Source organism: Phaeoacremonium minimum, assembly GCF_000392275.1.
Source record: "Phaeoacremonium minimum UCRPA7 unplaced genomic scaffold PA7_03_scaffold_359, whole genome shotgun sequence".
Classification (NCBI taxonomy): Eukaryota; Fungi; Ascomycota; class Sordariomycetes; order Togniniales; family Togniniaceae; genus Phaeoacremonium; species Phaeoacremonium minimum.
Window position 1 is genome coordinate 638,591 of NW_006921263.1, and position 23,405 is coordinate 661,995.

Sequence of the window (23,405 nt, forward strand, 5' to 3'; positions counted from 1 at the left end):
ATCTTGACAAATCGTCCACCCAAAGGGCGTAAATAACAGCCCTAACGGCTTGGTCGTGACGTGGTGTTTGAATGGCGTGCAGTGAATGATCAGTAATACACCTGCGTTCGTTAGTCCCGGGGTAGCGCTTTTAGAAGCCGAAAAGACGACTAGCCGACGGTCCCCCTAGCGGGATCTACTCTCGGGATTTGCTTTGCATGAGGGGCTCTTCAATCACACATCTGCGTGGAGCTGCGCAAGGCGCAGAGCAGGTCACTAAGTTGGTACGAGCGTAAGGTTTACAATAAACTTCATTAAATCTTAATTTGCATTGCCATCAGTTAGATGTCATTGAATGAATCGCTCCTATAACCGTCCCAAGAATACATATCAAGATATTGTCCCCAACATGGACAAACATATGCATGGCTACTGTTCCCCTGATTGCTATATCCTGCTTCTCATGCATTCGATGAATGCTTTTCAAAAATGCTGAATAAATAAATTATCATTACGATCAATCCGTAGTGATAACTTCATACCGCATCCTATCCAATAGATGTGAGCGGCTTGAAGAGGGGTATACAATGAATTTAGTATCGTGGTCCGGGCCCTCTCTGGCCTGGCCCTCTTTGTGATTCAACGTCCTGATTCCATCTGTTTCCATATCCGGGCTGGTTCATGGTTCTCTGGCTCTGAGCGGTGGTAGGTCGGTTGAAGTAGTCGACCTCGCCGCTATTCTGAGCCTGATGATTTGGAGTGTAAGGTCGGTACTCCCCACTGCCCTGTGCCTGATGTCGTGAAGCAAAGCTGTTCCCGCTTCCCGTTGGCTGATGCCTGGGCTGAAGCGGAGCCGTCATGTTCCGCTGGGGAGGATACTGAGGTCCGGGTCCCCTCGGAGATGGGACGGGATTTGTGGCACTTCTCAATGGATATCCTCCTGAACCAGGTGGTCCACGGGGCGATGTTGGACCACCCCTGTTGGAGTAGGACGATGGCGCTGGGCTTGAGCGACCGTTTGAGTACTCATCCATTGTTGGTCGACCAGGTATGTTAGGCCGAGGCATACCATAGTTGGAAGGAGGGGCAGTAGGTGATCTTATGGGTGGCGGTAGAGATGGCATTGTTTCGGACGAGTAGGTTGAAGGCGTTTGTGTATAGGGAGCACCAAACCCAGACCCTCCCGTGTTAACACGACTGAGCGGAGTCGGGCCACCGAAGCTTCTGTTGGAAGCAGCCGTTCCCGTTCTTGGTGGTCCAGGGTAATTGTTGAAGTTGGTGGAAGGTAGCGAAGGAGCAGGGGATGCAGAACGACCATCTATTCCCATCTCAGCAGCACCGCCAAGCAGGGGCGCTCTTGACGAGAAGGCAGTAGTTGATGAAGACATTGTGCCAGTACGGTTAAGCATTGGTCGTTTCTGATCAAGCGCATTGAGCTCGAAATCACCAGGAGTTCCTGGCCGAGAGGTGTAGACCGGCAGGGTTGCCATCGTATCGTTCCTATTCATCATGGGCATTTGTGGCAGAGAATCATCGCTTCCTTCGAGAGTTGGAAGAGTCGCCTTCCGTTCTTCCGGAGGAGCCTCACCGGCCTTCTTCGCAGCCTTTAGCTCGGCCTTCATCCTCTGTCGTTCCTGCTCCGCGATTGCCTTGTTGACCTTGACAGACACAATCTTCATGAGCCTCTTGTTAACCTTTCGCTCGCAGTAGCCCGAAAGTCCACCATCAGTTCTCGGAATGGCGCACGATAGATAGAATACCCAGAACAACGCAGCAAGCAAGAGCGACAGAGCCGAGAATACCCAAATGACCAGAGTGAAGCACATGCCAGACAGAATGAGGGCCTGTTGGTAGCCATCTTCTCGTGCGAGAACTCCAATCTTGTCAAAGAAATCCATGAGAGAACTCTCAAACGAGTCTCCAGAGGCGGCGATTTTGGCGTTGTAAACAGACAAGAGTGTCATAGCATTAACGGCCTGTCGAGGGCCAGAGCAGAGAATAACACGGATCCAAGCTGGGTGACAGTTAGATTGAGATACTTACGACCCGATTCAGATTGATCAAAGCGCTTACATTGGAAACTGTAGTAACTGAAGAGAGCGACGTACTCGGCGCCCTTCTTGTTCTTGGTCAGCTCAGCAAAGACCAGGAATCGCTTCCAGCCCTGGCCTTTCCCAAGCCGAATACTCTGAAGCTTAATCGTCAAGTTGTCGAGATAGCTTTCGGCGACACTTCCCCTCCTCATGATGCGCTGGGCACGGACATGCTCGAATCCGAGGTTGACAAACGAAAGAATGATACAGATAGAGAAGATCCATTTCGAGACATCGAAGGGGATGAGCTGGGTAGGCTCGATCTCGGAACTCCATTTGTTGAAGACGAGGAGCTGGATGGCTGTGAAGGTATCGACACTGTACACGGCAATCGACAACAGAAGAGAGAACCAGAGATAGCCATACGCCAAGGGCGTGAAACAGTTAGTTGACTTGAAGTCATTGAGACTCTAGACACCCTCGCATTAGTACCACGCATTTAGCCGTCCCGTCTGCGCAATTGAAGCTTACAATATAGTCCCATTTCGCCTCGGGACGAACCTCGGCCTCCCGTCGACGACTCCTCATGCAACCCATGGTGTGAATGGATTACAACGCACGCCTAAATGTGCTCGATTGGACCTGCCTCCACGATGAACCTCCCAATCGACCCAGCCGGTGAGAATGAAATGAAGGCGAATTCGATGGAGACGGACTCCAGCCGCTCCGCCCTCGAAGGTATGTCAAAAGAATGTCGCTGATAGTGATCCCGCCGTCGCACAAGTCGTCCCTCGCCTGCGAGCTTGTCGACTGTGCTTCTGGTGACGGGAGAAGATACTCGCAAACGGGCCAAGCACCGGTATAAGTGTGCTTGGGAGGAAAAGCGAAGGAAGGGAGAGAAAGGGTTGGGGATATTAGAGAGAGTGGGTCGTGATTCAGTGATGGGCAGGATACCCAGGCGAATCAAGTGGATGCCCTGCTATTGTCGGCCGGTGCGCATACTGACACCGCCAAGAATGCTCCAGAATGGGCCGACTCTCTCGATGTTGAGTGTCGAGGAACGAGTCGCTTGCGCTTCGAATAACGCGGTCGCATACGGCAGCCGACTTCTTTCGGATGAGGAAACCAGCCTCTGTGTTCCCGAATGTGTGCTGTAGTAGTTTCTTGAGACGTGCTGAAGGGGTGGACAGCTGGCGGGAGTCGTGTGTCTTTGGTTTGCTCGTTTGATCGACGGGGAGAGGAAAGGCTGCAAGGTTGGGTATCAGATATTCGAAACGGGAAAGGATTGGACAATGCGGGCGTCGTTATTGTTGGTGGCTATTTCAGAGAGAGCGGACGGTTTCAGGATGACGGAATCAAATGCAGCTTCTGGAAAAGAGTGACTGGTAGTGTATACTCGATGGAATGAGCGGCGGTCTCGACGACTGGTGGGATGATTGTTCTCTTCTTTCACAGGACGTCCATAACAGACTGGAATGAGAGATGGAGGGAGGGAGGAGGGAGAGGAGGCGGGCTGTGAGAGCGGCGATGAGAGGGCGGAGGTCGGTTAAGGGGCACGAGGGGCAGCAGTAAGCTACTGCGTAGTACTGTCTTCCCTAGTGTACCTAGTCTACCTGCTGTTAGAGAGACGAGAGAGGGAGCGCGGGAGGCATTGAGCCGGCGGTTTAGGGAAGGTCGATCTGAAAGCTTGCCCTTTCCTTGCATCCCAGGGACTCTACACGCGGCTTGTTATGATGGAAGCCCGATTCTCGCCTGTTTAGTTAAGCATCCAAGCAATTCTCCAAGCGAATATCTAGCATGCCGTCTTATCCAGTCCATCCCCTACTAACTGCAGGGGGGAATCAAGCACTTTCAGAACAGCACCATTTCCCAGGTCCCGCCCGCTGTGGACTGTGGGGGCGGGCTGGGGGGAAACGGATAGGACGGGCTTAGCGCTGGTCTTGGGACGCAGGAACCCCTTTGCTTGAGATAGCGCTATCCCCCAAGCAGTCCTAGCGCCAAACGAGTCCAGAGACGCCCCCTGGCACCTCATTCGCTCCAGAGCTGCACTGGGGCCCCCCTGTGGCCGCCCAGAGAAATTGCAAGTCTCCTTCACGGCGGCCAGACAGCTGTCCATTGACCAACCAAGCCAGCAACACCAACACCAACACCAGCGCCTGAGACGACTCCCTAGCGATCTGGGCAGCGTACCTGCTCACCTATAGTTCTCTCTGATCCGCGGTAAATCCGGCCTGTCGAGGTGGCCGCCAAGTGGCAAGTAGCCCTACGGCGTTTCCGTGCTGTCCTGTCTCTCGGCGTGCTTTGTTTCAATCCGATGTTGGCACGCCGAGGCCTTGGGGTGACCACAGCCAAGGAGAGATGATGTGCGGCAATCTGCCAATCTCTTGGTATCACACTTCCAACCACATGCAATGATCGTCTTCAACAATGGTCACCCGTTGCCCGCCAGTCCAATTGACCTTAGGCGTCAGAAGAAGGCCCGGTATTACAACACGAGTGCACAAACAGCTAGATTTCTATCCGCGCGCTTCCCACATGCAGATATATAGTTGGTCTGTCATATGGCGGCCAGCGGATCAGCCCAGATCCGCTCATCTAGATTGATAGATTGTCCAGTCGCTTAACAAGCGGTTATACCTCTGAAGAACTCAGCTGCAGCGACTCTCTTGAAACGAAATACTCCGATGCTGAACAAGCTCAATTGTTTTGTTTTCGATTTTCTTTCTAAATTAAGATGCTTCTTGGTGAGAAGCTTGATGGATTACGCAGCCTCTAGCGTTTCAGTCTCAGTCTCGCACAGTTATGCAACCCCAAACTGGAGGGTGTTGTATGCGGAAAGGCCTATCGAGTCTAAATGGATGTACTTTGCGCCTGTGTATACCAATTCAAATGCTGTGAGCGACCATCGCTATCCACGGCCATATGCAATCGGTCACACTTCACTCTACGGCCACGGACGGGGGCTCCTTGGCAAGCCACTCGAACTCTTCCTCCATTTGACGAGTAACAACAGCTCGTAGTTCTCGCTGTTCTGTCTCCGTCAGACCAATGGCGCTGCCTCGTCGTCGTCTCCAGCTCGGCTTCGTCTCGCGCAAGCTGGCGACGTCGTCATCCCCCTCCGGGTCGACAAACTCGTACGACCTGTACTCGGTATTCTGCCAACCAGTACCTAACCCGAGAGTCAGCATCTCACAGGCGAACATAAATTGAAAAACACCCTACCTCTCGCCGGGTCCATGCCATCCCAGTCTTCCGTGAGGAAATGCAGGAAACCTCCGTGGCTGACCACCGCAATGTCCGCTTCACCCCCGGCCTCCTGGCCGAGTTTGCGGAGCCACCTCCGCGCCGCCTTGGCCCGGGCCGTGAGCCTGTCCAGCGTCGGCGACCACGGCGTGCCGGCGCTCTTGTCGTTCCACCCCGGCTTGACATGGCTCAGGTCCGCAATGTCCTCGAACTCAATCTGCAGGATCCGGGGGTCGGTGCCGATGTCGCTGGGCAGCGTGGACACCTCCTGCACCTCCGGGATCGCAATGACCTTCTTGCCGGCCGTGGCGGCAGGCTGGAAGGACAGGTAGCATGTCTGGATCGCGCGCCTCATCGGCGACGCGACGAGGTGGGTGATCTTGTCATGCGCAGGGAACGCCTTGCACAGCTCGGCGCATTGCTCTCTGCCGAAGGGCGTCAGGGACGGGTCTGATATTTGCTGGTTGATGAGCGACAGATTGTGAAAGCCCTGCGCGTGGCGTACAAGGTGAAGTGTAATAGGCATGGTGGATGAGAGCGATGAGTCTGTAAGTAAGTAACAGCGGCGAGTGTATAGTAGATGGTTGTAGATCACGAAATGCGACCTTGTCAATCCCAGCACACAAATTGGGGAAACGAGTCTTTAAATGCCTCGCGAAAGTGACGACACTTGTCTCCTTCTCATACAACGTGTTGGAGGCGATGTTCTACCGCGATGACTCATGGAGCTGTTTTTGAAGATTTTTATCGGTGAAGCGGCGGTGCAGTCGCGGACCACAGTCACCCGCACGGCGGCTTGTCGACCGGAGTCGGAGGGCCATATCGCACCCCAATGACGCCAGAACACATGCCCCGAAGCGGCAGCTCGGCTGGGCCTGGCGTAGGGGAACTTGCTTAGTGAGCCGCGCTGGGTGGTCCTACGGCCCCGGGCGGCGTTTGGCCCACTCTTTACTGACCTAGGAGCATCAATTCGCAGCTCTTCTAGAGTCACCTTTCTACTTTGTCTTTATACTTCAGGAGTAGAGTAAGCAAGAGCATCGAATTTTATTTTTGTAATAACTTTGGAATTAACAACAGAAGTGAAAGAATACATCGCACAATAAGCATCGCCCGACTTAGACCACCACTTGCCCCATTAGCATCAGTACCGTTGGACCGTCTTGATAACCCTTTGAAGTGACCCCTCTCCATTCCGAGCGCCTGTAATGTAAGAGTTGGTAGACTGAAGACTTTCAAAAGCTACGAGCTCTCGAATGAGCAATTCACGGCTAAAGTTCCATCAACTAAGTCCTAGGAAGACAGCAAATCATTTCCATATAAGTTGCGACACAGATTCCGTTAGAGTAAGTACCTAGAGACTCGCTTTCTCTTCAGCTCTTCAGAAGTCGCTAAGAGTCACTAGAAACATCTTCATCAGGTTGTTCAGGCGTGTTGCCAGCTTCAGCAAGGCCAATGGCAGCTTGAGCCAGTAGCCAGCCTATCTCCGGCCGCTCAGCAGGACTTTCGCGCAGGCATGCCTCCAGGACCCTGTTGAATCTGACTTTAGAGAGCTTCAGGTTGGGCACAACCTGTCGTAACTCTTTGGGACGAACCTGACCCTTTTTAGAAGGGGTCTCGAAGTCTCCAGCAAGATCTTGCTCCAAGAGCTTCTTCGCCTCGTCGCTGAGTTCATCTTCTTCGAACCATCCGCGAAATTTTCGCAGCATGTCTGCCATCTGATAGATATTGGTCTTATAATTGTAACGGCCAGCTATAGGGTGGTCGAGCCGCTCTTGCAAGCCAGCTTTCTTCGAGTGAAGCGTACGCGCCTCTTTTGACTCCTACATAGATCATTAGTGTCCGCCTATGAAGGCGCCGTATCGAGATCACTTACAGGAGGGAGATGCCAGCCTAGAGAGAACACATCCGAATCTTGCAGATTCTCCTCGCGTTGCCCGTCACGATCCTTGCCAGGAGGGTAGATCAACAATGATTGTTCAAAATAACCGAGCTAAGAAATGTCAGTTTACCTTTATCAAAAGAAGAGTTTCAACACTCACTTTAAAACAAGTTTGTTTCGCGCCACAAGTGTGGTAGTCATCTGCAAGATTCTTGGGCCCGACAAAGACTTTACAAAGTCAACATATTAACATAACGAGGTTGAATATGGAGGAGGAAAAAAGCTTACCATTTTGCGGCCTCCAGTCAAGAAGAACTATCTCTATCCATTGAGGAACTCTTTGGTACGGATCTTCTGAACCATAAGCCATGACTGAGATGCTCTTTGTAAGGCACTGTAGAACTCGCCAAGCATATGATGGATTTGACATATCCCGCAACTTCTTGAGATGCTTCTCCATGGCGAGGGTTCCCCTATCCAAGTACTCCTCAGCCACGACTTCATGCGTAAGTTGGTCATTATGACCCCATGCTTCAACAAAGTGTGGTGAACCTGTCATTCTAGCGTTGCGTAAAATGATGTTCTGCACCTGAAACGATCTGTTCGGGTGAGCAGGGGAATGGACACTTGAGGGCAAGCGCCTCGTCGTCCAAAGACTGTTACCAAGCCTTGATGCGATTGGGAGGTGACCCCTATAGTTGAATTTCACGAGCTTTGGAGGGTGACCATTCGGATTGCTCTGGAGAACATATTTCGTAGTAAGCCCTCCGTCATCTTGAGAAGCATTATCGCAAGGAATCCACACTGCATTCTCGTACGACAAGCATGGAAGTGGCACCGAAAGCCCCTTTATATCGAATCCATATTGTTTAGATACGGAGGTATTGCGCCATGGATGGTCCGGAGAATCGACGACCTTAATCTCCTGCGCTTCGACAAACTTGTCATCCCATAGACATTGGGACGGCGGCAGCTTGTTCGCAACGCGGGCGTACTTTTTGGCCTGTTTATTGAACTGGGGACCATCTGGCCTCAAAAGCTTGGTCATGGACTTTATATCTAGCTTGGGCTTCTTCGGTGATGACTGCTGCGTATCGATTTGACTATCTCCCACCCGCTTGATAGAAGAAGAAGTTGGTCCAGCTGGTGTGTCAGTTTGTGTAGTCGCAGGAGTGGCCTGTGGCATCACTGCTGGGCCGGTTCGGTGAAGATTCTCTAACATGGCCTTGACAACAGCCTCCACACTTGCGTTTGACGTTTCTGGTAGAGTGGTTTTATTGCTTGTGCCTGGAGCAGTGACTATTGGGCCAACCTGTGTCACAGTTTGAGGGGCGACAGGCGTAGTTTCTGGTGCAATGTCTGGGAACTTTTGGCGAGTCCTCTCTGACAAGATATTCACAGCAGCCTGCATCAATACATCCGTCGTTCCTTCGGCTAGGATGAGATCGCGTAACTCTTGGTCTGTCATTGCTTGCAGTGCGGTGCCGTCAACAGCAGTTGCTGGTTTCGCCTGAATATTGCTCGTGTTTTGGGCCGTTACTGGCCGGTTGGTGACCTGGACAGCCTCTTTTCTTGCTGCTGGCTTAGTCTGGCTCGCTGTCCCTGGCTTGCGCCTTGTCATCGGGAGCGTCGTACGAATCTCATCGGCCTCATCGTACTGCCATGGTGGGAGCGGCGTCTGGCGCTTGCGCAATGCCGCCCTGGGTGGCAGCGTAGAAGTTTCAACATCATGATAGTGTCGGGGCAAGCATTTGTAAAATTTCCTGACTCTCTTGTTGTTTTGCACGACACTTGGGCTTGGACCGCTGGGTACCCTCTCCGCAAGCTCGTCTTCATCGAGCTCACGACCGAGGAATTGGATGCGTCTTGCTAGTCGAAGCTCCTTTTCCTTGAGTGCCTTCTCGTCTGCATCAGGCTGGAGGCTCTTTGGGATTGCTCGTTTGGCCATGGTCGCGGTGAAGCAGACTATCTCAAGTTGACGAATCTCTCTGGACGGAGTTGAAGCAATGGTCTACGAAACTGGAGATGAAGAGACTAGAAGCTCAAAATTAGATGAGAGATTCTGAGCAGTTCAATGTAACTTGATTCAGGATGTTCTTTGTGGAATGAGTTTCTAATTGAAATGCAACACTAATTTCGACAGCTCTAACATGCGCTCTTTGTTCTTGGCCTGCTTCCGCAACACCATATCCGCATCCGGTTGCACACAAAGAAAAGTCGCTGGTACGATCTCATGATATTTGACAATTCAATCAAGCTAACTAGGACCATCCTCATGGAATTGCCGTTTTCAGCTTGATGATATAGCTGAGGTGGGCTTCTTCTCAATCTCAATTCATTCGCTCCGTTGACAGGACCCTTTTTTCGTTGCGTGACAGAAAAAGCATTTTTTTCAAAGTCCTTAAGCCTTTGTTCACTTTAGAGGCTGACACTAGAAATTTTACACAATGGAGACGTCAAACAGCTTCGTCCGGTAGGCAGCAAACGCACAGAATGTGGTGGAATCTACCGAAAGACACCAAGAGGTACGCCGCAGAGGCTCGCGTACCGCTTCTTGATCTAAACTGGTCCTAGAGTACGGTATGGAACTATAGCATACAAACTCAACCCGATGACTTGAGACAACCAAGCTCAATCTAGAGCTTTTCAATTGAAAGTCAGGTCTTTCCGGGCCATTCACCAAAATGCGAAATGCTCATGGCTTGCTAGAATACATTCTTTCTCTCCAAATAACCATGGAGGCGGACACTCTCCGCTTCCAAGCTGGTAATTGTGATCATGCCCAGCAGATAATTATGAAGACCCCTCCTGAATCAAAGCTCAATCAGACTCTCTTCCACCACCGGCTGTTTAGGCGCTGGGGCGTGTTGCGGTGCAGACGGAAATGCCTCCTGACTATAGTTGTTGTATGGCACACTCGGGGCTTGCTGCCACGGCGCAGATGAAGGCGCAGGGACTTGTACATGCTGTGCTGCCGGGTGCTGCCAGTACGGGGCTTGCGGCTGTTGTGGTGGAGCAGAGGGTGCTTGATGAGCTTGCTGGACTGGTTGCGCAGGCACGGACGCAGGAGTCTGGGGAAGTGATGGTTGATATTGTATGGATTGCTGTAAATTAGGATAGGGGGAGGATAGAGGCTCAGAAGGAGCAGCTGTAGGAGGCGCCTGTTGAGGTTGCCCGGGTTGCTGGAAATAGAACGAAGCATTGGGGTCGTTTGTGGGAGTGGTACCAACTGGTTCCTGCGGTGCTTGAGGCTGACTTGCTTGAGGAGGTGGGGCCTCATTTGGGGGATAGCCGGGCTGTGATGAGTACTGCGTAGGAGCCGAAGGGGCGGGTGCTCGCCAGCTGTCCGCTCTCTGCGGAGCGTACTGGTTTTGAGAAGGCCCAGAGATCGATGCTCGCTTGTCGTACGCCGCATACGGAGGCTGAGGTGTGGGCTGACTGGGCTGAGCATAAGGCTGTTGGGGTACTGGGCGTCCATAATCAGGCTGAGGCTGCTCTCCAGTGTAGAAGCTCTCTGCTGGTCCGCCTACTCCGGTGGGAATGTTACCCTGTATAGATGGGTATGGGTTCGAAGTCTGGCGAGGGGCTGGAAGGTTATATCCCCCAATACTGTGTTGGCTGTAAGCTTTGGAAAGGCGCTCTTCTAGCATACGATCGTAATAGCGAACAACGGTAGAGAGTTTTGCGTGCAAATCTAAGAGGGTATCTGACCGGCCGTTAGTACTTGTAGAGCTACAGGTATCTCAAACACTTACCATGCTTGCTCATTGTCTCTCCGTACGTCCTCGCTAGTTTCGGTCGCAAGGTACCAATACTGTCATATAGCTCCTGAATCTGAGGCTCTCTCAGAATGGTGCCAGGGGGTTGCGACTGAAGTCGGTCGACAAGGGTGGAAAAGAGATTGATGTTCTCAGCTTCGACAGGAGTGAGTTCATAGTCATTCTTTGGCAAAGCAAAAGGTGCCGATGATGTGGCTCCGGCCGTCGAGGTGTGCTCCTTGAGAGCTGCAGCATGTTTCTTCTTCTGCTCCTCCATATCTGCAAGTGATGCCGCAATGGCAGCTTTCAGATCTTCATCCTCTTCTTCGACGGCGGCAGGCTTCGGCGTTGGCGAATGACCGTTCACCTTCGTTTGTTCAGGACTAGATCCGTTGGTCTGATTTGGCACGTAGCCCCTTGAATGGCTTCGCACTTCCTCTAGACTCATAGCCAGGGCCTTCTTCAAATCCTCATCAAAACCATCGTCAATCCTGGCATCGCGGGGTTGCATGCCAGAGGTACTACGAGCTTTCGGAGGGAAGTTCGAGTACAAAGTCGAGCGCTCCTGACCAGGCCCACTGCCGCCACCCTTTCCAGACTTGTCCGTAAGCTTTGCGTAGCATCCGTCATCAACCCTTACGGCTTGTAGTATGCCAAGATGAGGCAGGGGGATTGACTTGGTAGAGCACTGCTGGTCAAAGCAGTTTCCACAGTTCCGACAGTGATGCTTTCTGTTGGTAAAAGTGAAGGGCGTTCGACACCGCATGCATACGTCTGAGTCGACCCATTCAGGCGGCTGCGATCGCATGATTAGCAGGGAAACGTAGAGAATGTATGGGGTCGAAAGCTTACCGCACTACTGTCTATCATACTACTCGCTACAGTCACTCGCGGAGGAAACTGAAAGCCCTCGCGCTGGAGAGTCTTGTAGACTTCACCGATATACGAAAGGTCGTAACGACTTTCTGTTGCCGCAGCCCAAGACTGGATCAGCTCCAGGATCTTTCCTCTGACCTCCGAGTTTACCGAGGCTGGTCCAACGGCCTTCAGCAGTGAGACCAAACTTTCCATGAACTCGCGAGACGCAATCTCTATGAGGAAGTGCTGCCCTCCATTCTTGAAACATGTATCCGTGAGCTATCCCCAAGTCAGCGTATTGATCTCGTTTCGATCCGGGTAGGCAGTCGCATACGTTCAGCGCACTCAGTTGAGTATTGGGGTTCTTGTTGCCGATACGCTTCTTGAGAGAGCGCATGGCCTCTTTCGGCGGTACGGTCTTGGATCTGATGACATCGGAAATCTCGAGGTTGAGAGCTATGTCCTCGCTGCATTTGTCGCAGATGGTTAGCACATCGTCTGGGGAGAATCTCTGACGAGAAAAAAGCGCATGCGTACAGGCTGCTACTTGTGGCTTTCTCGATCTGCTCGTCCAGAGCGGTTGTCGCGGAGGACGACCACCAACCCATCATCGTTCTTGAAGATGGAAGAGGCGCGCGCGCGGGGACAGGATGACGTTGTCAGTCGGGGATACTTTGCTGGATGATCAGAACAGACACGCTGCGCGCAGTGGAGGGATGGTGTAGCTGCAGAATGCACGATGATGATCTCGACCACGATGCTGTTCAGCCTCGATGCAGGGCGGAGGTAAGAGCTGGTGTGTTTGGATGATGGAGTCGGGGACGTTTGAGGTGTCAGTGTGTTGCTTGTCGGTCGAGCTTAACCTACGGTACGTTAAAGTCAACCTAACGGACTACGCAAGGTCCAGAGCGGAAGCCTCGCTTGCTGCAGCTTGCCCCAACCAGGATCTAGCGTGGTATAGCTACTGTGCAGCAATGTGGCTGCCTTCTGCTTAGTGGGCTGGGCGGCAATGACCGCTGGGAGAGATGACGAAGTGTGTGCAGGTGGCGGCGTAATCAGTCCAAGGACGCGCTGACAAGGCCACTGAAGAGCTCCCCTGCCCCGGGCCCTTCAATTCCCAAGGTTGCTGGACAGGAAAGCAGTAGGAACTTTGTCGGTACTTTGAGGTTCCAAGCTGCTAGCACGTGGAGCCACGCTAATATGCATCGCAGGGGTAACTGGAAAAAGAAAAAGACAGTACCTTGGAGGTACCCAACCAAACCTGGGGGCGAGGCTCAGCATTGCCATTTTTTGACGACGATTGCCAGAAACACCGTCATCTCCTCGCCTCGTGTTGGACCAGACCAACACTATTACTGTTTTAACGTCCAAACAACTCACTGCTGCCGCATGGTAGAGCAACCACCCTCCGACCTCCGACGAGTTCCCTGTCTCTTCAAATAATAGCTCTCATCTTTGGAAGAGGGGCTCCTCCGGCCGATCGACGACCTTTGTGAACAAAGGATGCCGCCCGCGCTGAGTCCCCGCATCGTAACATCGACAAACGTCCTCGAACGCCTGCTGTTCTAGAGCGCTTGCCACTCATGCCCGCCCTGCCCGCGTCCCGAAACCTTCTGTTCCATTCACCATTCTTAGACCGGCTATTGATACCAAGACACCTTGCGAGCTGTGCTCCGTATCCATGAGACGGGTCGTCAGGTTATGATAGCGTCGCACCACCTCCAAAGGGCCTGCGGAGAATCATGAGTCCTGTCGCGACTTCGGAGGCGGCGACTGTGCTTAACAATGGCGCGGCTTCTTCCTACGGAGTCAATAGAAATAGCTTTGGCGGCGGCAGGGGAGCCAAACGGCCTCTACCACACATAGATGATCTCACGCATGTTACCGCCGATGTTGACGAAAACACTCCGATCGAGACAGTGCTGGCTGCTGCGGAGGGATCTATGCGGTCGGCAGAGACGTTCAAAGATTTCAAGCGTCCCGACCTGGCGCTGCAAGAATACATGCGATCATACACGATAGCCGCCGAAGTCATTCCTCGACATCGAGACTATGTCAGCTTCCAGGGCGACAGGAGAGCATTAGGCGACCGCTATACGAAACTGATCAAGAAAATCAACGTGCACCATAGCGCTTTCGAGCGTATCAAGCAGGAAATAAAGGCCGATAACGAGAAGACTGGGGTGCAGCCGACAAAGTCCAAGCCAGGTTCTTCGGGGCAGCAAAGTGGTAGGACAAGCACTGCATCATCTGCACCCGAGCATCGAGATCATGCCAGGCAGCCTTCGATAAATGGAAATTCGGTAGGAGGCGGTGCGGTGAATGACCATGAGGCTCCGCGACGTTCCGGGCCTGCAGTGCGGCCAAAGCCTCAAGCACTGCACGGCAATGCTGTCAAACCAGGAGGATCCCCATCCGGCAAAGAGGCTTTGGAAGCAAGGTTCGCCAACCTTCGCTCTGGCAGATCGTCTATTGGCCAAGATCCTCTTGTGAGGACACTGCCAATTGGGCCTTCTAAGCCAATGGGCCCGCGAGATATGCCAGCCACGAGCAAGCCGATCGTGCACATTGACGGATCTCTCCCCGGAATGCCCAAAGTTCCTGATGCTATATACAGTCCTGCTCGCGGTACTGTTTCCAGCGAGGCTGCTGAGCTACCGTCAAGCACGCCTCGCGGCATGTTCAGCCGGACAAACTCAACCACCTCCTTTTCGACCAACGCCACGAACAGTGTAAAGTCACCGCCTAGTAACGATTATTTCGTGCCGTCCCATAGCTCAGGGCCAGGTCCGGCGCAAAAGCGTCAACAGCCTAGTATTCCATCAGGGAATACGATCACTGTGGATGACCTCGTGAAGCTGCAGCGCGCCGGCACTAAAGATATCAAGATTCTCTTGATAGACGTGCGGAGCAGAGAGGATTTCGACGATGGGCATATTATGTCCCAATCCACCATTTGCATAGAGCCGGAAGTTCTTTCAAGGGAAAATATTTCTGGAGACGATATCATGGATGCGATCGTCCTGAGTCCCGCCGAGGAACAAAGGATTTTCGAAAGACGCCACGACTTCGATCTCATTGTCTTCTACGACCAAGAATCTACCACGATCAGCCGCAATCGGAATAGTGATACTCGGGATAATGCCCTTGCCAATATATATAACGCTCTCACCTATTATGACAATGTCGATCGGGAATCTGACAACCGAAATCCCAAATTACTAGAAGGCGGATTGGAAGCATGGAGTAATGTAATGGGAAGCCATTCTCTACAGACATCCAAGACACTACCCAGTACTATACAACGAACACCAAAACCCACATTCAGTATGTCATCGCCAAACAGAAGGTTAGGGCCACGACGTGCCACGAGACCGATCCAGGATCCCGCCGAGGCAAGGCGGTGGACGGAGACGTTGACGTCTGATCCCTTTGTTCGCACAACAGAGGAATTCCTGCGGCGGTTCCCTCCGGCCTCTGCTATTCAGGAGTCCATGACCTCCCCGGTCGAGGAGGAACCTATGACACCACGCCTTCCTCTCGGAGCTGCCCAGCACTACGATCCCATACCAGCGCCCCCGGCCCGCCCTGCTCCAGCTCTCCCGCGACCCAGCTATAGTGGTCTCAGTGATGCCGACGACCGAGATCAGCATGTCATCTCCAAGCAGACAAGAATCAATAGCGGCAGCAAGCGCACCAAGAACCTCGTCGGCTTGCATAACCCGGGAGCCTGGTGCTATGCCAACAGCTCCATCCAGGCAATGTTCGGCTCGACTGGATTCGCGGAGGAGCTTCTAAGTGGAGAGTGGACAAGAACGTACCAAGTTCCAAAGAAAATCGACGAGAAGATTATGCCGCCACAGCTTCTCACTAAAATTGTTGCAAATTTGTTCCACTGGATGCAAAATGGCAAATTCAAGGCCATGCAAGCTAAAACCTTGATGGTAAGCGATCTCTTCAATCTCACAATATTAGATGCTAATGATCATTACGTAGGACTATATAGCGCATATCAGCTCGAAAGATGCTAGGGGATATCGTAGAGAGCATAGGCATGTTCTCGGCGGCTCCGAACAACAAGACGCGCAGGAGTTTCTGTCGTTCATAACAGCGGAGATTCACGATGAGACTAATGTTCGTCGTGACCAACCCGAGCTGATTAAACAACCGGATCTGAATGGGCGATCTGTCCTCGAAGGGGCGGTGGAGTACTGGAATCAGTATATCAAGAGCAACGCTTCGCTCATCACGAAGTACTGGCGCGGACTGGACGCCACTATAACCAGCTGCAAGTCATGCCAGTATAAGACGACCAGGTACGAGGCATTCGACCTCGTGCCCCTGGCCATTCAGCGACGCTCAACGCTAGAGGCTTCACTCCAGGCATACACGCACACCGAAGACATGGCCGACTACAAGTGCGACAAGTGCCAAAAGCACGGGACGTCCATCCGCGAGCAGCGCTTCGCGCGCCTCCCGGACCTGCTCTGCCTGCAGATCCGCCGCTTCGGCTCCGGCGACATCAAGGACCACACCGAAGTCGAGTTCCCGCTCCGAGACGTCGACATGTCGCCGTACTTCCTGCGCGACAACCCCGGCGGCGTCGCCGACCACCACTTCCAGGGGCCGTTCATCTACGACGCCTATGCGGTCGTCCTGCACGCTGGCGGTCTGCGGAGCGGCCACTACTGGTCGTACGTGCGCGACGAGTACGCAAGCGACCCCACGCAGTGGCACCTTTTCAATGACGAGCGTGTGACGCCTTATAATATCAGGACGCCCGACGATATGCGCAAGCTGTACAAGGATGGCGCAGGCACGGCGTACATTGTCTTTTACCAGAGGAGGGACGTAAGCAGGTAAATATCGAGACATCTGGATCATGTCTTCAACTATACCAACGCCTGCCGATCTAGGCGCCATCTATCGTCCCATGGCCTCGCTTTGGTAAATGGGATTGGAGGTCTGAGCACATACAACAAGCATAGCACATATATCGTTTTTCTTGTTCAAATTCGGGGGAGTTGGCGGTATACTGCATCCAGGGGAGTCTCACCAAGCTATTTCTTTTCAAGCAAGCTAGAGAAGAGACAGCCCCTACGATTGTACGAAGCGTTCCAGTCTTTTGCGTTAGAAGAAGGATATCATTACAGTTACACATGCTCGAATACGCCTTGGTGATCCGGTATGGGACATCTGCCGCCCGGAATACTCCAATTATTGTACAAGTCGTGAAGTCATGTCCCATAAACTAACAACGACAAAATTTCCACAAAATGGGAAGCATCATAAGCCCTTAGCCCCGGACTCAATCTCTACCGAAAGCGTCTTCAATATCTTTCTTGTACTTTTCTTTCAGCGCTCTACGATTGACCTTTTGCGTTGCCGTTACGAGGCCCTTTGTCGAGTCAGTCAGCGTTGGCTCTCACGGGCAATAGAACAAAGGGGAAGAAACTCACATTGACCGGCGTCCACTCGTCCTCGACCAATACCACACCCGACACCAGCTCGAGCCCCGTCAGCCCAGCCTTTCTACCCACCGAGACCAGATCCTTGAGCGCAGCGTCTTTGACCTTTGCGCTCCTGTGCATGTCGTGCTCATTGACACCTAGGCTCTCTGCGATCTCCTTTAGCTTAGCCTCATTAGGGCTGATGACTGCAATCGGTCGCGGGTGAGAGCCGCTGCCGTAGATCATGACATTGTGCACCACATGGCTTCCGCGATACACGGCCTCGAGTTTCTCGAGAGCAATGTACTCGCCGCCCTGTAACTTGACTAGGTTCTTCACACGGTCAATGACGCGCAGGTGACCATTGGAGTCCCATTCGCCGACGTCACCGGTGTGGAACCAGCCATCCGGCGTGATTGCCTTCTCGGTCTCCTCGGGATTGTCGAAGTATTCTGACAGAACCGGAGCGCCTCGCATGAGAATCTCGCCCTGCGGCGGATTCGAATCGGCAGAGTAATTCAGCTCTGGTAATGACACAAGCTTGACCTCGATTGCAGCTGAGATTGGACCAATGGCGGATTCCGTCCATTGTAAAGGTGATCCGACTGCGCCGTTGCCAGAGGTCTCGGTAAGGCCGTAGCCGTTGATCATGGGTGCCACCACCATCGACATGAAATGCCGCGTACTGTCCGAAATACCGCTGGCGCCGTTGACAATGAAGCGTAGTCTGCCGCCGGTCATCTTGCGGACCTGCCCAAATACAGCATTGTCGAAAAGTGTCGCACCAGGTAATCCGTACTTGACGAGCATAGACTTCAAATTGAACACACCCCAGAAGAGGTTCTTGATAAGCGGGCCAGACGAGCTTACCCGGCTCATGACACCCTTCTTCACTGTTTCCCAGACCTGTGGTACGCCTACCAAAATCGTAGGCTTCAGCTCACGCATATCACCAGCGCAGTTCCGCATGCTCGAGTCCACCAGCGTGCGAGCAGAGCCGTAACCAAGTGTGGCGCCGACAAAGATGACAAGATTCTCGACGACCATCTCGAAGATGTGAGCCAAGGGCAAGTATGCTAAGAGCACCTCCCTGGGGCTCACACACTCTTCTACTATAGCATACAGGCCCGCGACCGCAGCCACAAAACCTGCGTGGGTGATAGGTACACCCTTGGGAAGGCCAGTACTGCCTGATGTGTACATGATACAATAGAGATCTTGAGGTTTTGGTGGGACAGGGTCCACAGGATGGTCTTCTCCCAAGGCACGGAGTTCTTCGATGCTAAGCACCGTGAGCTCCGGGTGGGCGGCCTTGAATTCATCGATTTGCTTGTCTGGTATGGGCTGGTGCGTGCTATCATTGTAGATGATATGCTTGACACTCGGGGCGTTCTTGAGTGGGCCAACGACGGTCTTGAACAGGTGAGGGTCGATGAATAGCGCTTTTGGTTTGGACTGGATTAGGGTATGCTCAAAGCCACTTGCGCCAAGCGTGTCATAAGCGGTCACTATAGCCATGGACTGAACAGAGCAAGCATGGCTCATGCTGAGCCACTGTGCGCTGGTGCTCGCGAAGAGGTGTAGCTTGTCGTGTGGCTGTAGACCGAGTTTCCGCATACCTGACCCGAGCTGTCGGGTGAGCGTCTCGTACTCGCCATGCGTTATGAAAGAGTAGCCCGACAACTCGAAATACTGCCATTCCTTTTCAACCTCCTGTATCTCGCCGTCTACCATCTTGGGCACCTTTTTCATCTCCTTGTGAATCTTGATCAGCTTCCGGCTGCCGACGGCCGGCTCGTCGGGGTGGTTCTCGGCGCTTCGCTTCAGCAGCTCGAACACTGTGCTAACGTCGTCGGCCGGGCGTGTTAGGAGGCCATTCTTGGCTTTGGGATGTCGGCGCGGAATGGTCTCGCCTTCGACGGGTTTTGCATTGGGGTCCTCGACGGTAAACGGCGGTTTTTGCACCATGTTTAAGGGCATAATGCCCACATCCCGGTATGACAACATGCCGGCTCTGACGATGGAATGGTCGAGGAGGAGGTAGAAGCAACTGAGAGCGAGACCAGACAGACAGAGGAAGAAGCGCGCAATAATGGGCGGTGGCAGCTGGAGTTCAAATTGACAGCTTGCTCTGAACTAGATTCTCTCGACGGACAGCAGAGCAGTAAGAGCTCGGGAGAACTATCAGGCCGACTCTGACTGGAGGACCGGAGTGTTCACGATATACCGTCACAGCCAACAACGGGCGGAGGGGAGGAAGAAATTGTTGAGGAGGGGAAGCTGAGTATGGAAGAGATTACTTCACGTCTATTCATGGCAAGAGCTGCATACAGGATGGGCACCTTAGTGTGAGCTAAAGCTTGTAGGGAAGGGACACTTGACCACGGACCATGCGGATCTACCGTTCTTTCCGCAAGTTTCTTATAGGGTGGTGGGTGCCAACCTTAGGTACCCAAGACAGTACAGCGCAGGTGCCACTGAATGACGTGCAAGCCTGGCAAGAAGCCAGTAAACGCTTACTGATTGCGCCTACAGCAAGGCGGAGCTAGCAACAAGGAGGACTAGCTGGAGATGATTCCAGTAGCTGTCGGTGTCCCCATTGCTCCTCTTTGCTCCTCGGGACGAATGAGAGCACGTGTGGGCTTTCTTGTGACGTTCCGCTGTGCGAGGCCAGATCGCCGAGGCCAGATCGTTCAGCTGCGCCGAGGCACGAGGCCTCTGGCGCCCTGCTAGGCCTGCCCTAGACAGGTGAGCTCCCTAGGTAGACTAGCTTGTTGGGGGTTGGGGCACCGTTACATCCAATCCCTGTCCCCGCAGCTTGCAGCCTTTCGCTGATTTGTACGACAACACCAATAGTACAAAATAATTAATTGATTACGACTTGTATGACTTGCACAGTCCTGATTGTCTTATCGGGCTGAGTTTCTTCACCTCGGCTTAAGACAAACCAGACACATATGCATAGGCTGAGGTTGCAGAGTTGACAACTATTTAGACTAAGGATGCCAAGGACACTTCAGATTGCAGATTTGTATTAGTCTATGAGCACAGTTTAAGCTATCTACCTAGGTAGGTACTGCAGACTCTTTCTTCTATAGCAGTGTCGCTTATAGGCAATCAAAGTTTCCCTGATGCAAGGTATTGTGAGTTAGCATCGTAGAGCAGTGTGAATTTGCTCTCCAAGAACGAAGGCAAAAATGAAACGGAGCGTCTAGTCTAAATTTTGTAAACTGGCCAGTCGGTATAGCCCTTTGCACCACCAACATAATACAGCTTTTTATCTTCAACCTCTGCAAACGGCCACCCTTTTCGAACCCGTTCTACCAAATCAGGATTTGGAATGAAAGTTCGCGAAAACACGACTGCATCGACCAGGCCGCTTTCCACCTCATGGAAACAGTTTTGCCCATCATACCCGCCGTTCACAAATCTGACGGTATGTCTCAACTCCGCGAGTATCTTATCCAAGCTCACATCCTCAAATATTCTTTCCGCAACATCTCCATTTTCAACAGCTACTTCGAGGTTCCGAAGCTTAGTTGCTGCATCAAGAAACAAGTCGCTGCGTGGCTGGCTCAGACATACGTAGGCTAGCCCGCGCTTATCCAGTTCGTGACACATGTAGGTAAATGTCGCTGCCGGATCAGCGTCCAGAGGCATTTGGACTGTTCCCCAAGGGGACAGGCGAATCCCTGTCTTGTTGGCGCCAACAGCAGTAGCTACGGCGTCAACAACCTGGAGCGGGAAGCGAGCGCGGTTGATGAGGGACCCTCCATAGGCATCGGTCCGCAAATTGGTTCGGGAGTTAATGAACTGGTCAGGAAGATAACCGTTTCCCGCTAACTGGACATGGAGGTGTCGATGTTAGTTGACATTCACAAGGAAATAGTGTGGCAGAAATGATAGTAGGAAGACGGTAGACGTACGACCTCAACGCCATCAAATCCTGCCTCCATCGCGCATTTTGCGGCATGGACATAATCTTTGATTGTGGTCTCTATGTCCTTAATGGTCATCTCCTTCGCCATCTCGTTCGGAACCCTTCCGACAGAGGTAAAGGCATTGGTAAAGTCAAGTTTTGTGGCCGAGGCGCTCAGAGGAGGAAGTCCATTCATCTGAATAGAGACTGCGACTCGACCCGTCTGCTTGTAGAGTCAGAGTTTTTGATTTCGGTCCCTTTGCAATACGGGAGTCAATGACTCACATGCCATAATTGGCAGAATATGTGTGCGCCCTTGGCATGAACAGCGTCAACTACCAGACGCCAGCCAGCAATTTGCTCAGGTGTGTAGATTCCTGGGACATTATGAAAATTGCCGGCCTACAGAACCCCATTAACAAAGGCCAGGAGTGACTCCCATTGCGAAACAACATGCTGCACTCACCCTGACAGAGAGATGTGTTCCCTCAGTGATTATAAGGCCGCCCGGTGTAGCCCGCTGGCTATAGTACTCAGCATTCATAACCCCTGGTATATGATTGGAGCAGCGAGCTCGAGTTAGAGGACCCATGACAACACGATGGGTGAGATCCATGTTGCCTACTCGGAGAGGAGAAAAGAGTTTACGAGTATCCTGAGAGATTGACATGGTGGGTAGCCTTCAGCAATACCACTTTGAGAAACTGAAACTGTGAGCTAGATAGAAGTAACTTGAGCTGGTCACTCTTTACAAACCATTGTTGATAGAGGCAAGGGGCGATTTATACAGTCCTTATTAGCACGAAGTTCAAGCAACAGAAACTTACATCTCATGTTGGGAGTCGGGGAGCTCAAAAACTTTGCTAGGTTCAACAGATTGTCAATTGACGCTTCAGTTCAATTTTGAAGCCAGCTATTCCACTTCCCAAAATGAAGCTAATGATGCATATCGCCGCATCCGCGTCGAGACTAGGAAGAGAACAGATCCGCACCCGCACGCGATCTCTGCATCCGCATCCGCTTCTCCATTACTCGTTCAGTAATCCGCAAATCTGTTAGCGTATAACATGGAATCACCCACCCTCGTCTTTACATTGCATTTGCCTTATCATTTAACACCAGTAACTGTCATTTTCATGTATACTGCTTGATGTGTCCTTCCACAGCTTCTCAAGTCTGCATCCCCTGCCGGGATCGTAAGCGCAAATGCGACAAGGCGGTTCCCAGCTGCTCGCTCTGTGTACGGTAAGAGACGATTAGTGATTATGGAGCTAAGTGAACCATTCATACTGATACCTGACTTGGCAATAGCCTTCAAAGGCCATGTCGTTACAGTTTTGAAGCTTCTAAACGCACATCATTGAAGATCAGCACAGGAGGTTCCAGCTCCATGACGATAAAGTCAAGAATTCAGCCTTCCATTACATGTGTAGCCAAATCGCAAACACAACTTCCCTTATTCGCATCTTGTACTCATTCACAAAGCGCCGAAGTGAATCTCGCCGCACAGCTCCACCACATAATAGGGGCTGCAGCTCAAGTTCAAGATGTAGTACGGAGGTACTTCCATACGGTCCACTTATGGATGCCTGTCTTGAACGAAGCTTCACACATGACGCAACTCGAAACACTACCCGCAAAACCGCAAGCGAGCTACGTGCTCCTCACACTAAGTATGGCTCTAATTGTGACCAATCCTAGTCTTCAGAGCGCAACGGTCGAAACACCGCTTTACGCCGCCGTAAAAGCAGGCATTGGACTTGTCGAGTCAGCTAGCGAGTTCTCAACGGATTTAGTCAGTGCAAAGCTCCTGCTATCATTATTTGAGTTCGGCCATGGAATTGAGCCGGCCGCATATGTGTCTATAGGGGACGTAGTGAGGACTGCTGCGGCGATCGGAGTGAACGGTAGGGCATGCTCAGACAGGGTCGGGTCAGAGGAAGACTTGAGGCTCTGGTGGGGGATCGTGACACTGGATAGGTAAGCTACATGTTGAGAAATGACGTGTTCGTACATTGTAAACTTATTGATGCTATCATAGATGCCATGCCATCGAACGCAACATCACAAAATCAACTGCTACACAAGATCTAGGCCAGCCCAACCAACTGCCACGAGAGCAAAATACCCACTACGCGGAGGTAAGCAACATCCCCTACTTTGTAGCTATATCATCAATCAAGTGAATTTAGACATTAACTGAAACCTTGAGCATTCTGAGTTCCTTGATCTCTCTACGCCATCAAGCATGCGAGTGGGCGCTTTCGCACGACAAGCACAAATTTC

General features: G+C 52.2%; 7 protein-coding genes across 7 annotated transcripts; 1 reads left to right on the top strand and 6 right to left on the bottom strand.

Annotated features, from left to right (window-relative positions):
- Nucleotides 1-1,380: 1,380 nt before the first annotated feature.
- Nucleotides 1,381-2,609, bottom strand: UCRPA7_4733 (putative pheromone-regulated membrane protein; the record flags this gene model as incomplete). The annotated part of the gene is made up of 4 exons (XM_007917284.1): nt 1,381-1,397; nt 1,568-1,993; nt 2,053-2,482; nt 2,544-2,609. The coding sequence occupies 4 exons, from the start codon at nt 2,607-2,609 to the stop codon at nt 1,381-1,383; spliced, it is 939 nt and encodes a 312-aa protein (XP_007915475.1).
- Nucleotides 2,610-4,951: 2,342 nt separating this feature from the next.
- UCRPA7_4734 (putative phosphoglycerate mutase family protein) lies at nt 4,952-5,781 on the bottom strand (the record flags this gene model as incomplete). The annotated part of the gene is made up of 2 exons (XM_007917285.1): nt 4,952-5,181; nt 5,235-5,781. The coding sequence occupies 2 exons, from the start codon at nt 5,779-5,781 to the stop codon at nt 4,952-4,954; spliced, it is 777 nt and encodes a 258-aa protein (XP_007915476.1).
- Nucleotides 5,782-6,643: 862 nt separating this feature from the next.
- On the bottom strand, nt 6,644-7,425 carry UCRPA7_4735 (hypothetical protein; the record flags this gene model as incomplete). The annotated part of the gene is made up of 3 exons (XM_007917286.1): nt 6,644-7,075; nt 7,129-7,245; nt 7,423-7,425. 3 exons carry the CDS (start codon nt 7,423-7,425, stop codon nt 6,644-6,646), a joined length of 552 nt encoding a protein of 183 aa, XP_007915477.1.
- Nucleotides 7,426-10,866: 3,441 nt separating this feature from the next.
- UCRPA7_4736 (putative vacuolar protein sorting-associated protein 27 protein) lies at nt 10,867-12,361 on the bottom strand (the record flags this gene model as incomplete). The annotated part of the gene is made up of 4 exons (XM_007917287.1): nt 10,867-11,688; nt 11,745-12,029; nt 12,085-12,217; nt 12,288-12,361. The coding sequence occupies 4 exons, from the start codon at nt 12,359-12,361 to the stop codon at nt 10,867-10,869; spliced, it is 1,314 nt and encodes a 437-aa protein (XP_007915478.1).
- A 2,718-nt stretch (nt 12,362-15,079) lies between these two features.
- Nucleotides 15,080-16,613, top strand: UCRPA7_4737 (putative ubiquitin carboxyl-terminal hydrolase 2 protein; the record flags this gene model as incomplete). Its single annotated transcript, XM_007917288.1, has 3 exons — nt 15,080-15,694; nt 15,747-15,789; nt 15,862-16,613. 3 exons carry the CDS (start codon nt 15,080-15,082, stop codon nt 16,611-16,613), a joined length of 1,410 nt encoding a protein of 469 aa, XP_007915479.1.
- Nucleotides 16,614-17,058: 445 nt separating this feature from the next.
- UCRPA7_4738 (putative long-chain-fatty-acid- ligase protein) lies at nt 17,059-19,168 on the bottom strand (the record flags this gene model as incomplete). Its single annotated transcript, XM_007917289.1, has 2 exons — nt 17,059-17,148; nt 17,210-19,168. The coding sequence occupies 2 exons, from the start codon at nt 19,166-19,168 to the stop codon at nt 17,059-17,061; spliced, it is 2,049 nt and encodes a 682-aa protein (XP_007915480.1).
- Nucleotides 19,169-20,715: 1,547 nt separating this feature from the next.
- Nucleotides 20,716-21,953, bottom strand: UCRPA7_4739 (putative nadh:flavin oxidoreductase protein; the record flags this gene model as incomplete). The annotated part of the gene is made up of 6 exons (XM_007917290.1): nt 20,716-20,718; nt 20,786-21,043; nt 21,127-21,342; nt 21,405-21,521; nt 21,586-21,668; nt 21,947-21,953. 6 exons carry the CDS (start codon nt 21,951-21,953, stop codon nt 20,716-20,718), a joined length of 684 nt encoding a protein of 227 aa, XP_007915481.1.
- Nucleotides 21,954-23,405: the final 1,452 nt, after the last annotated feature.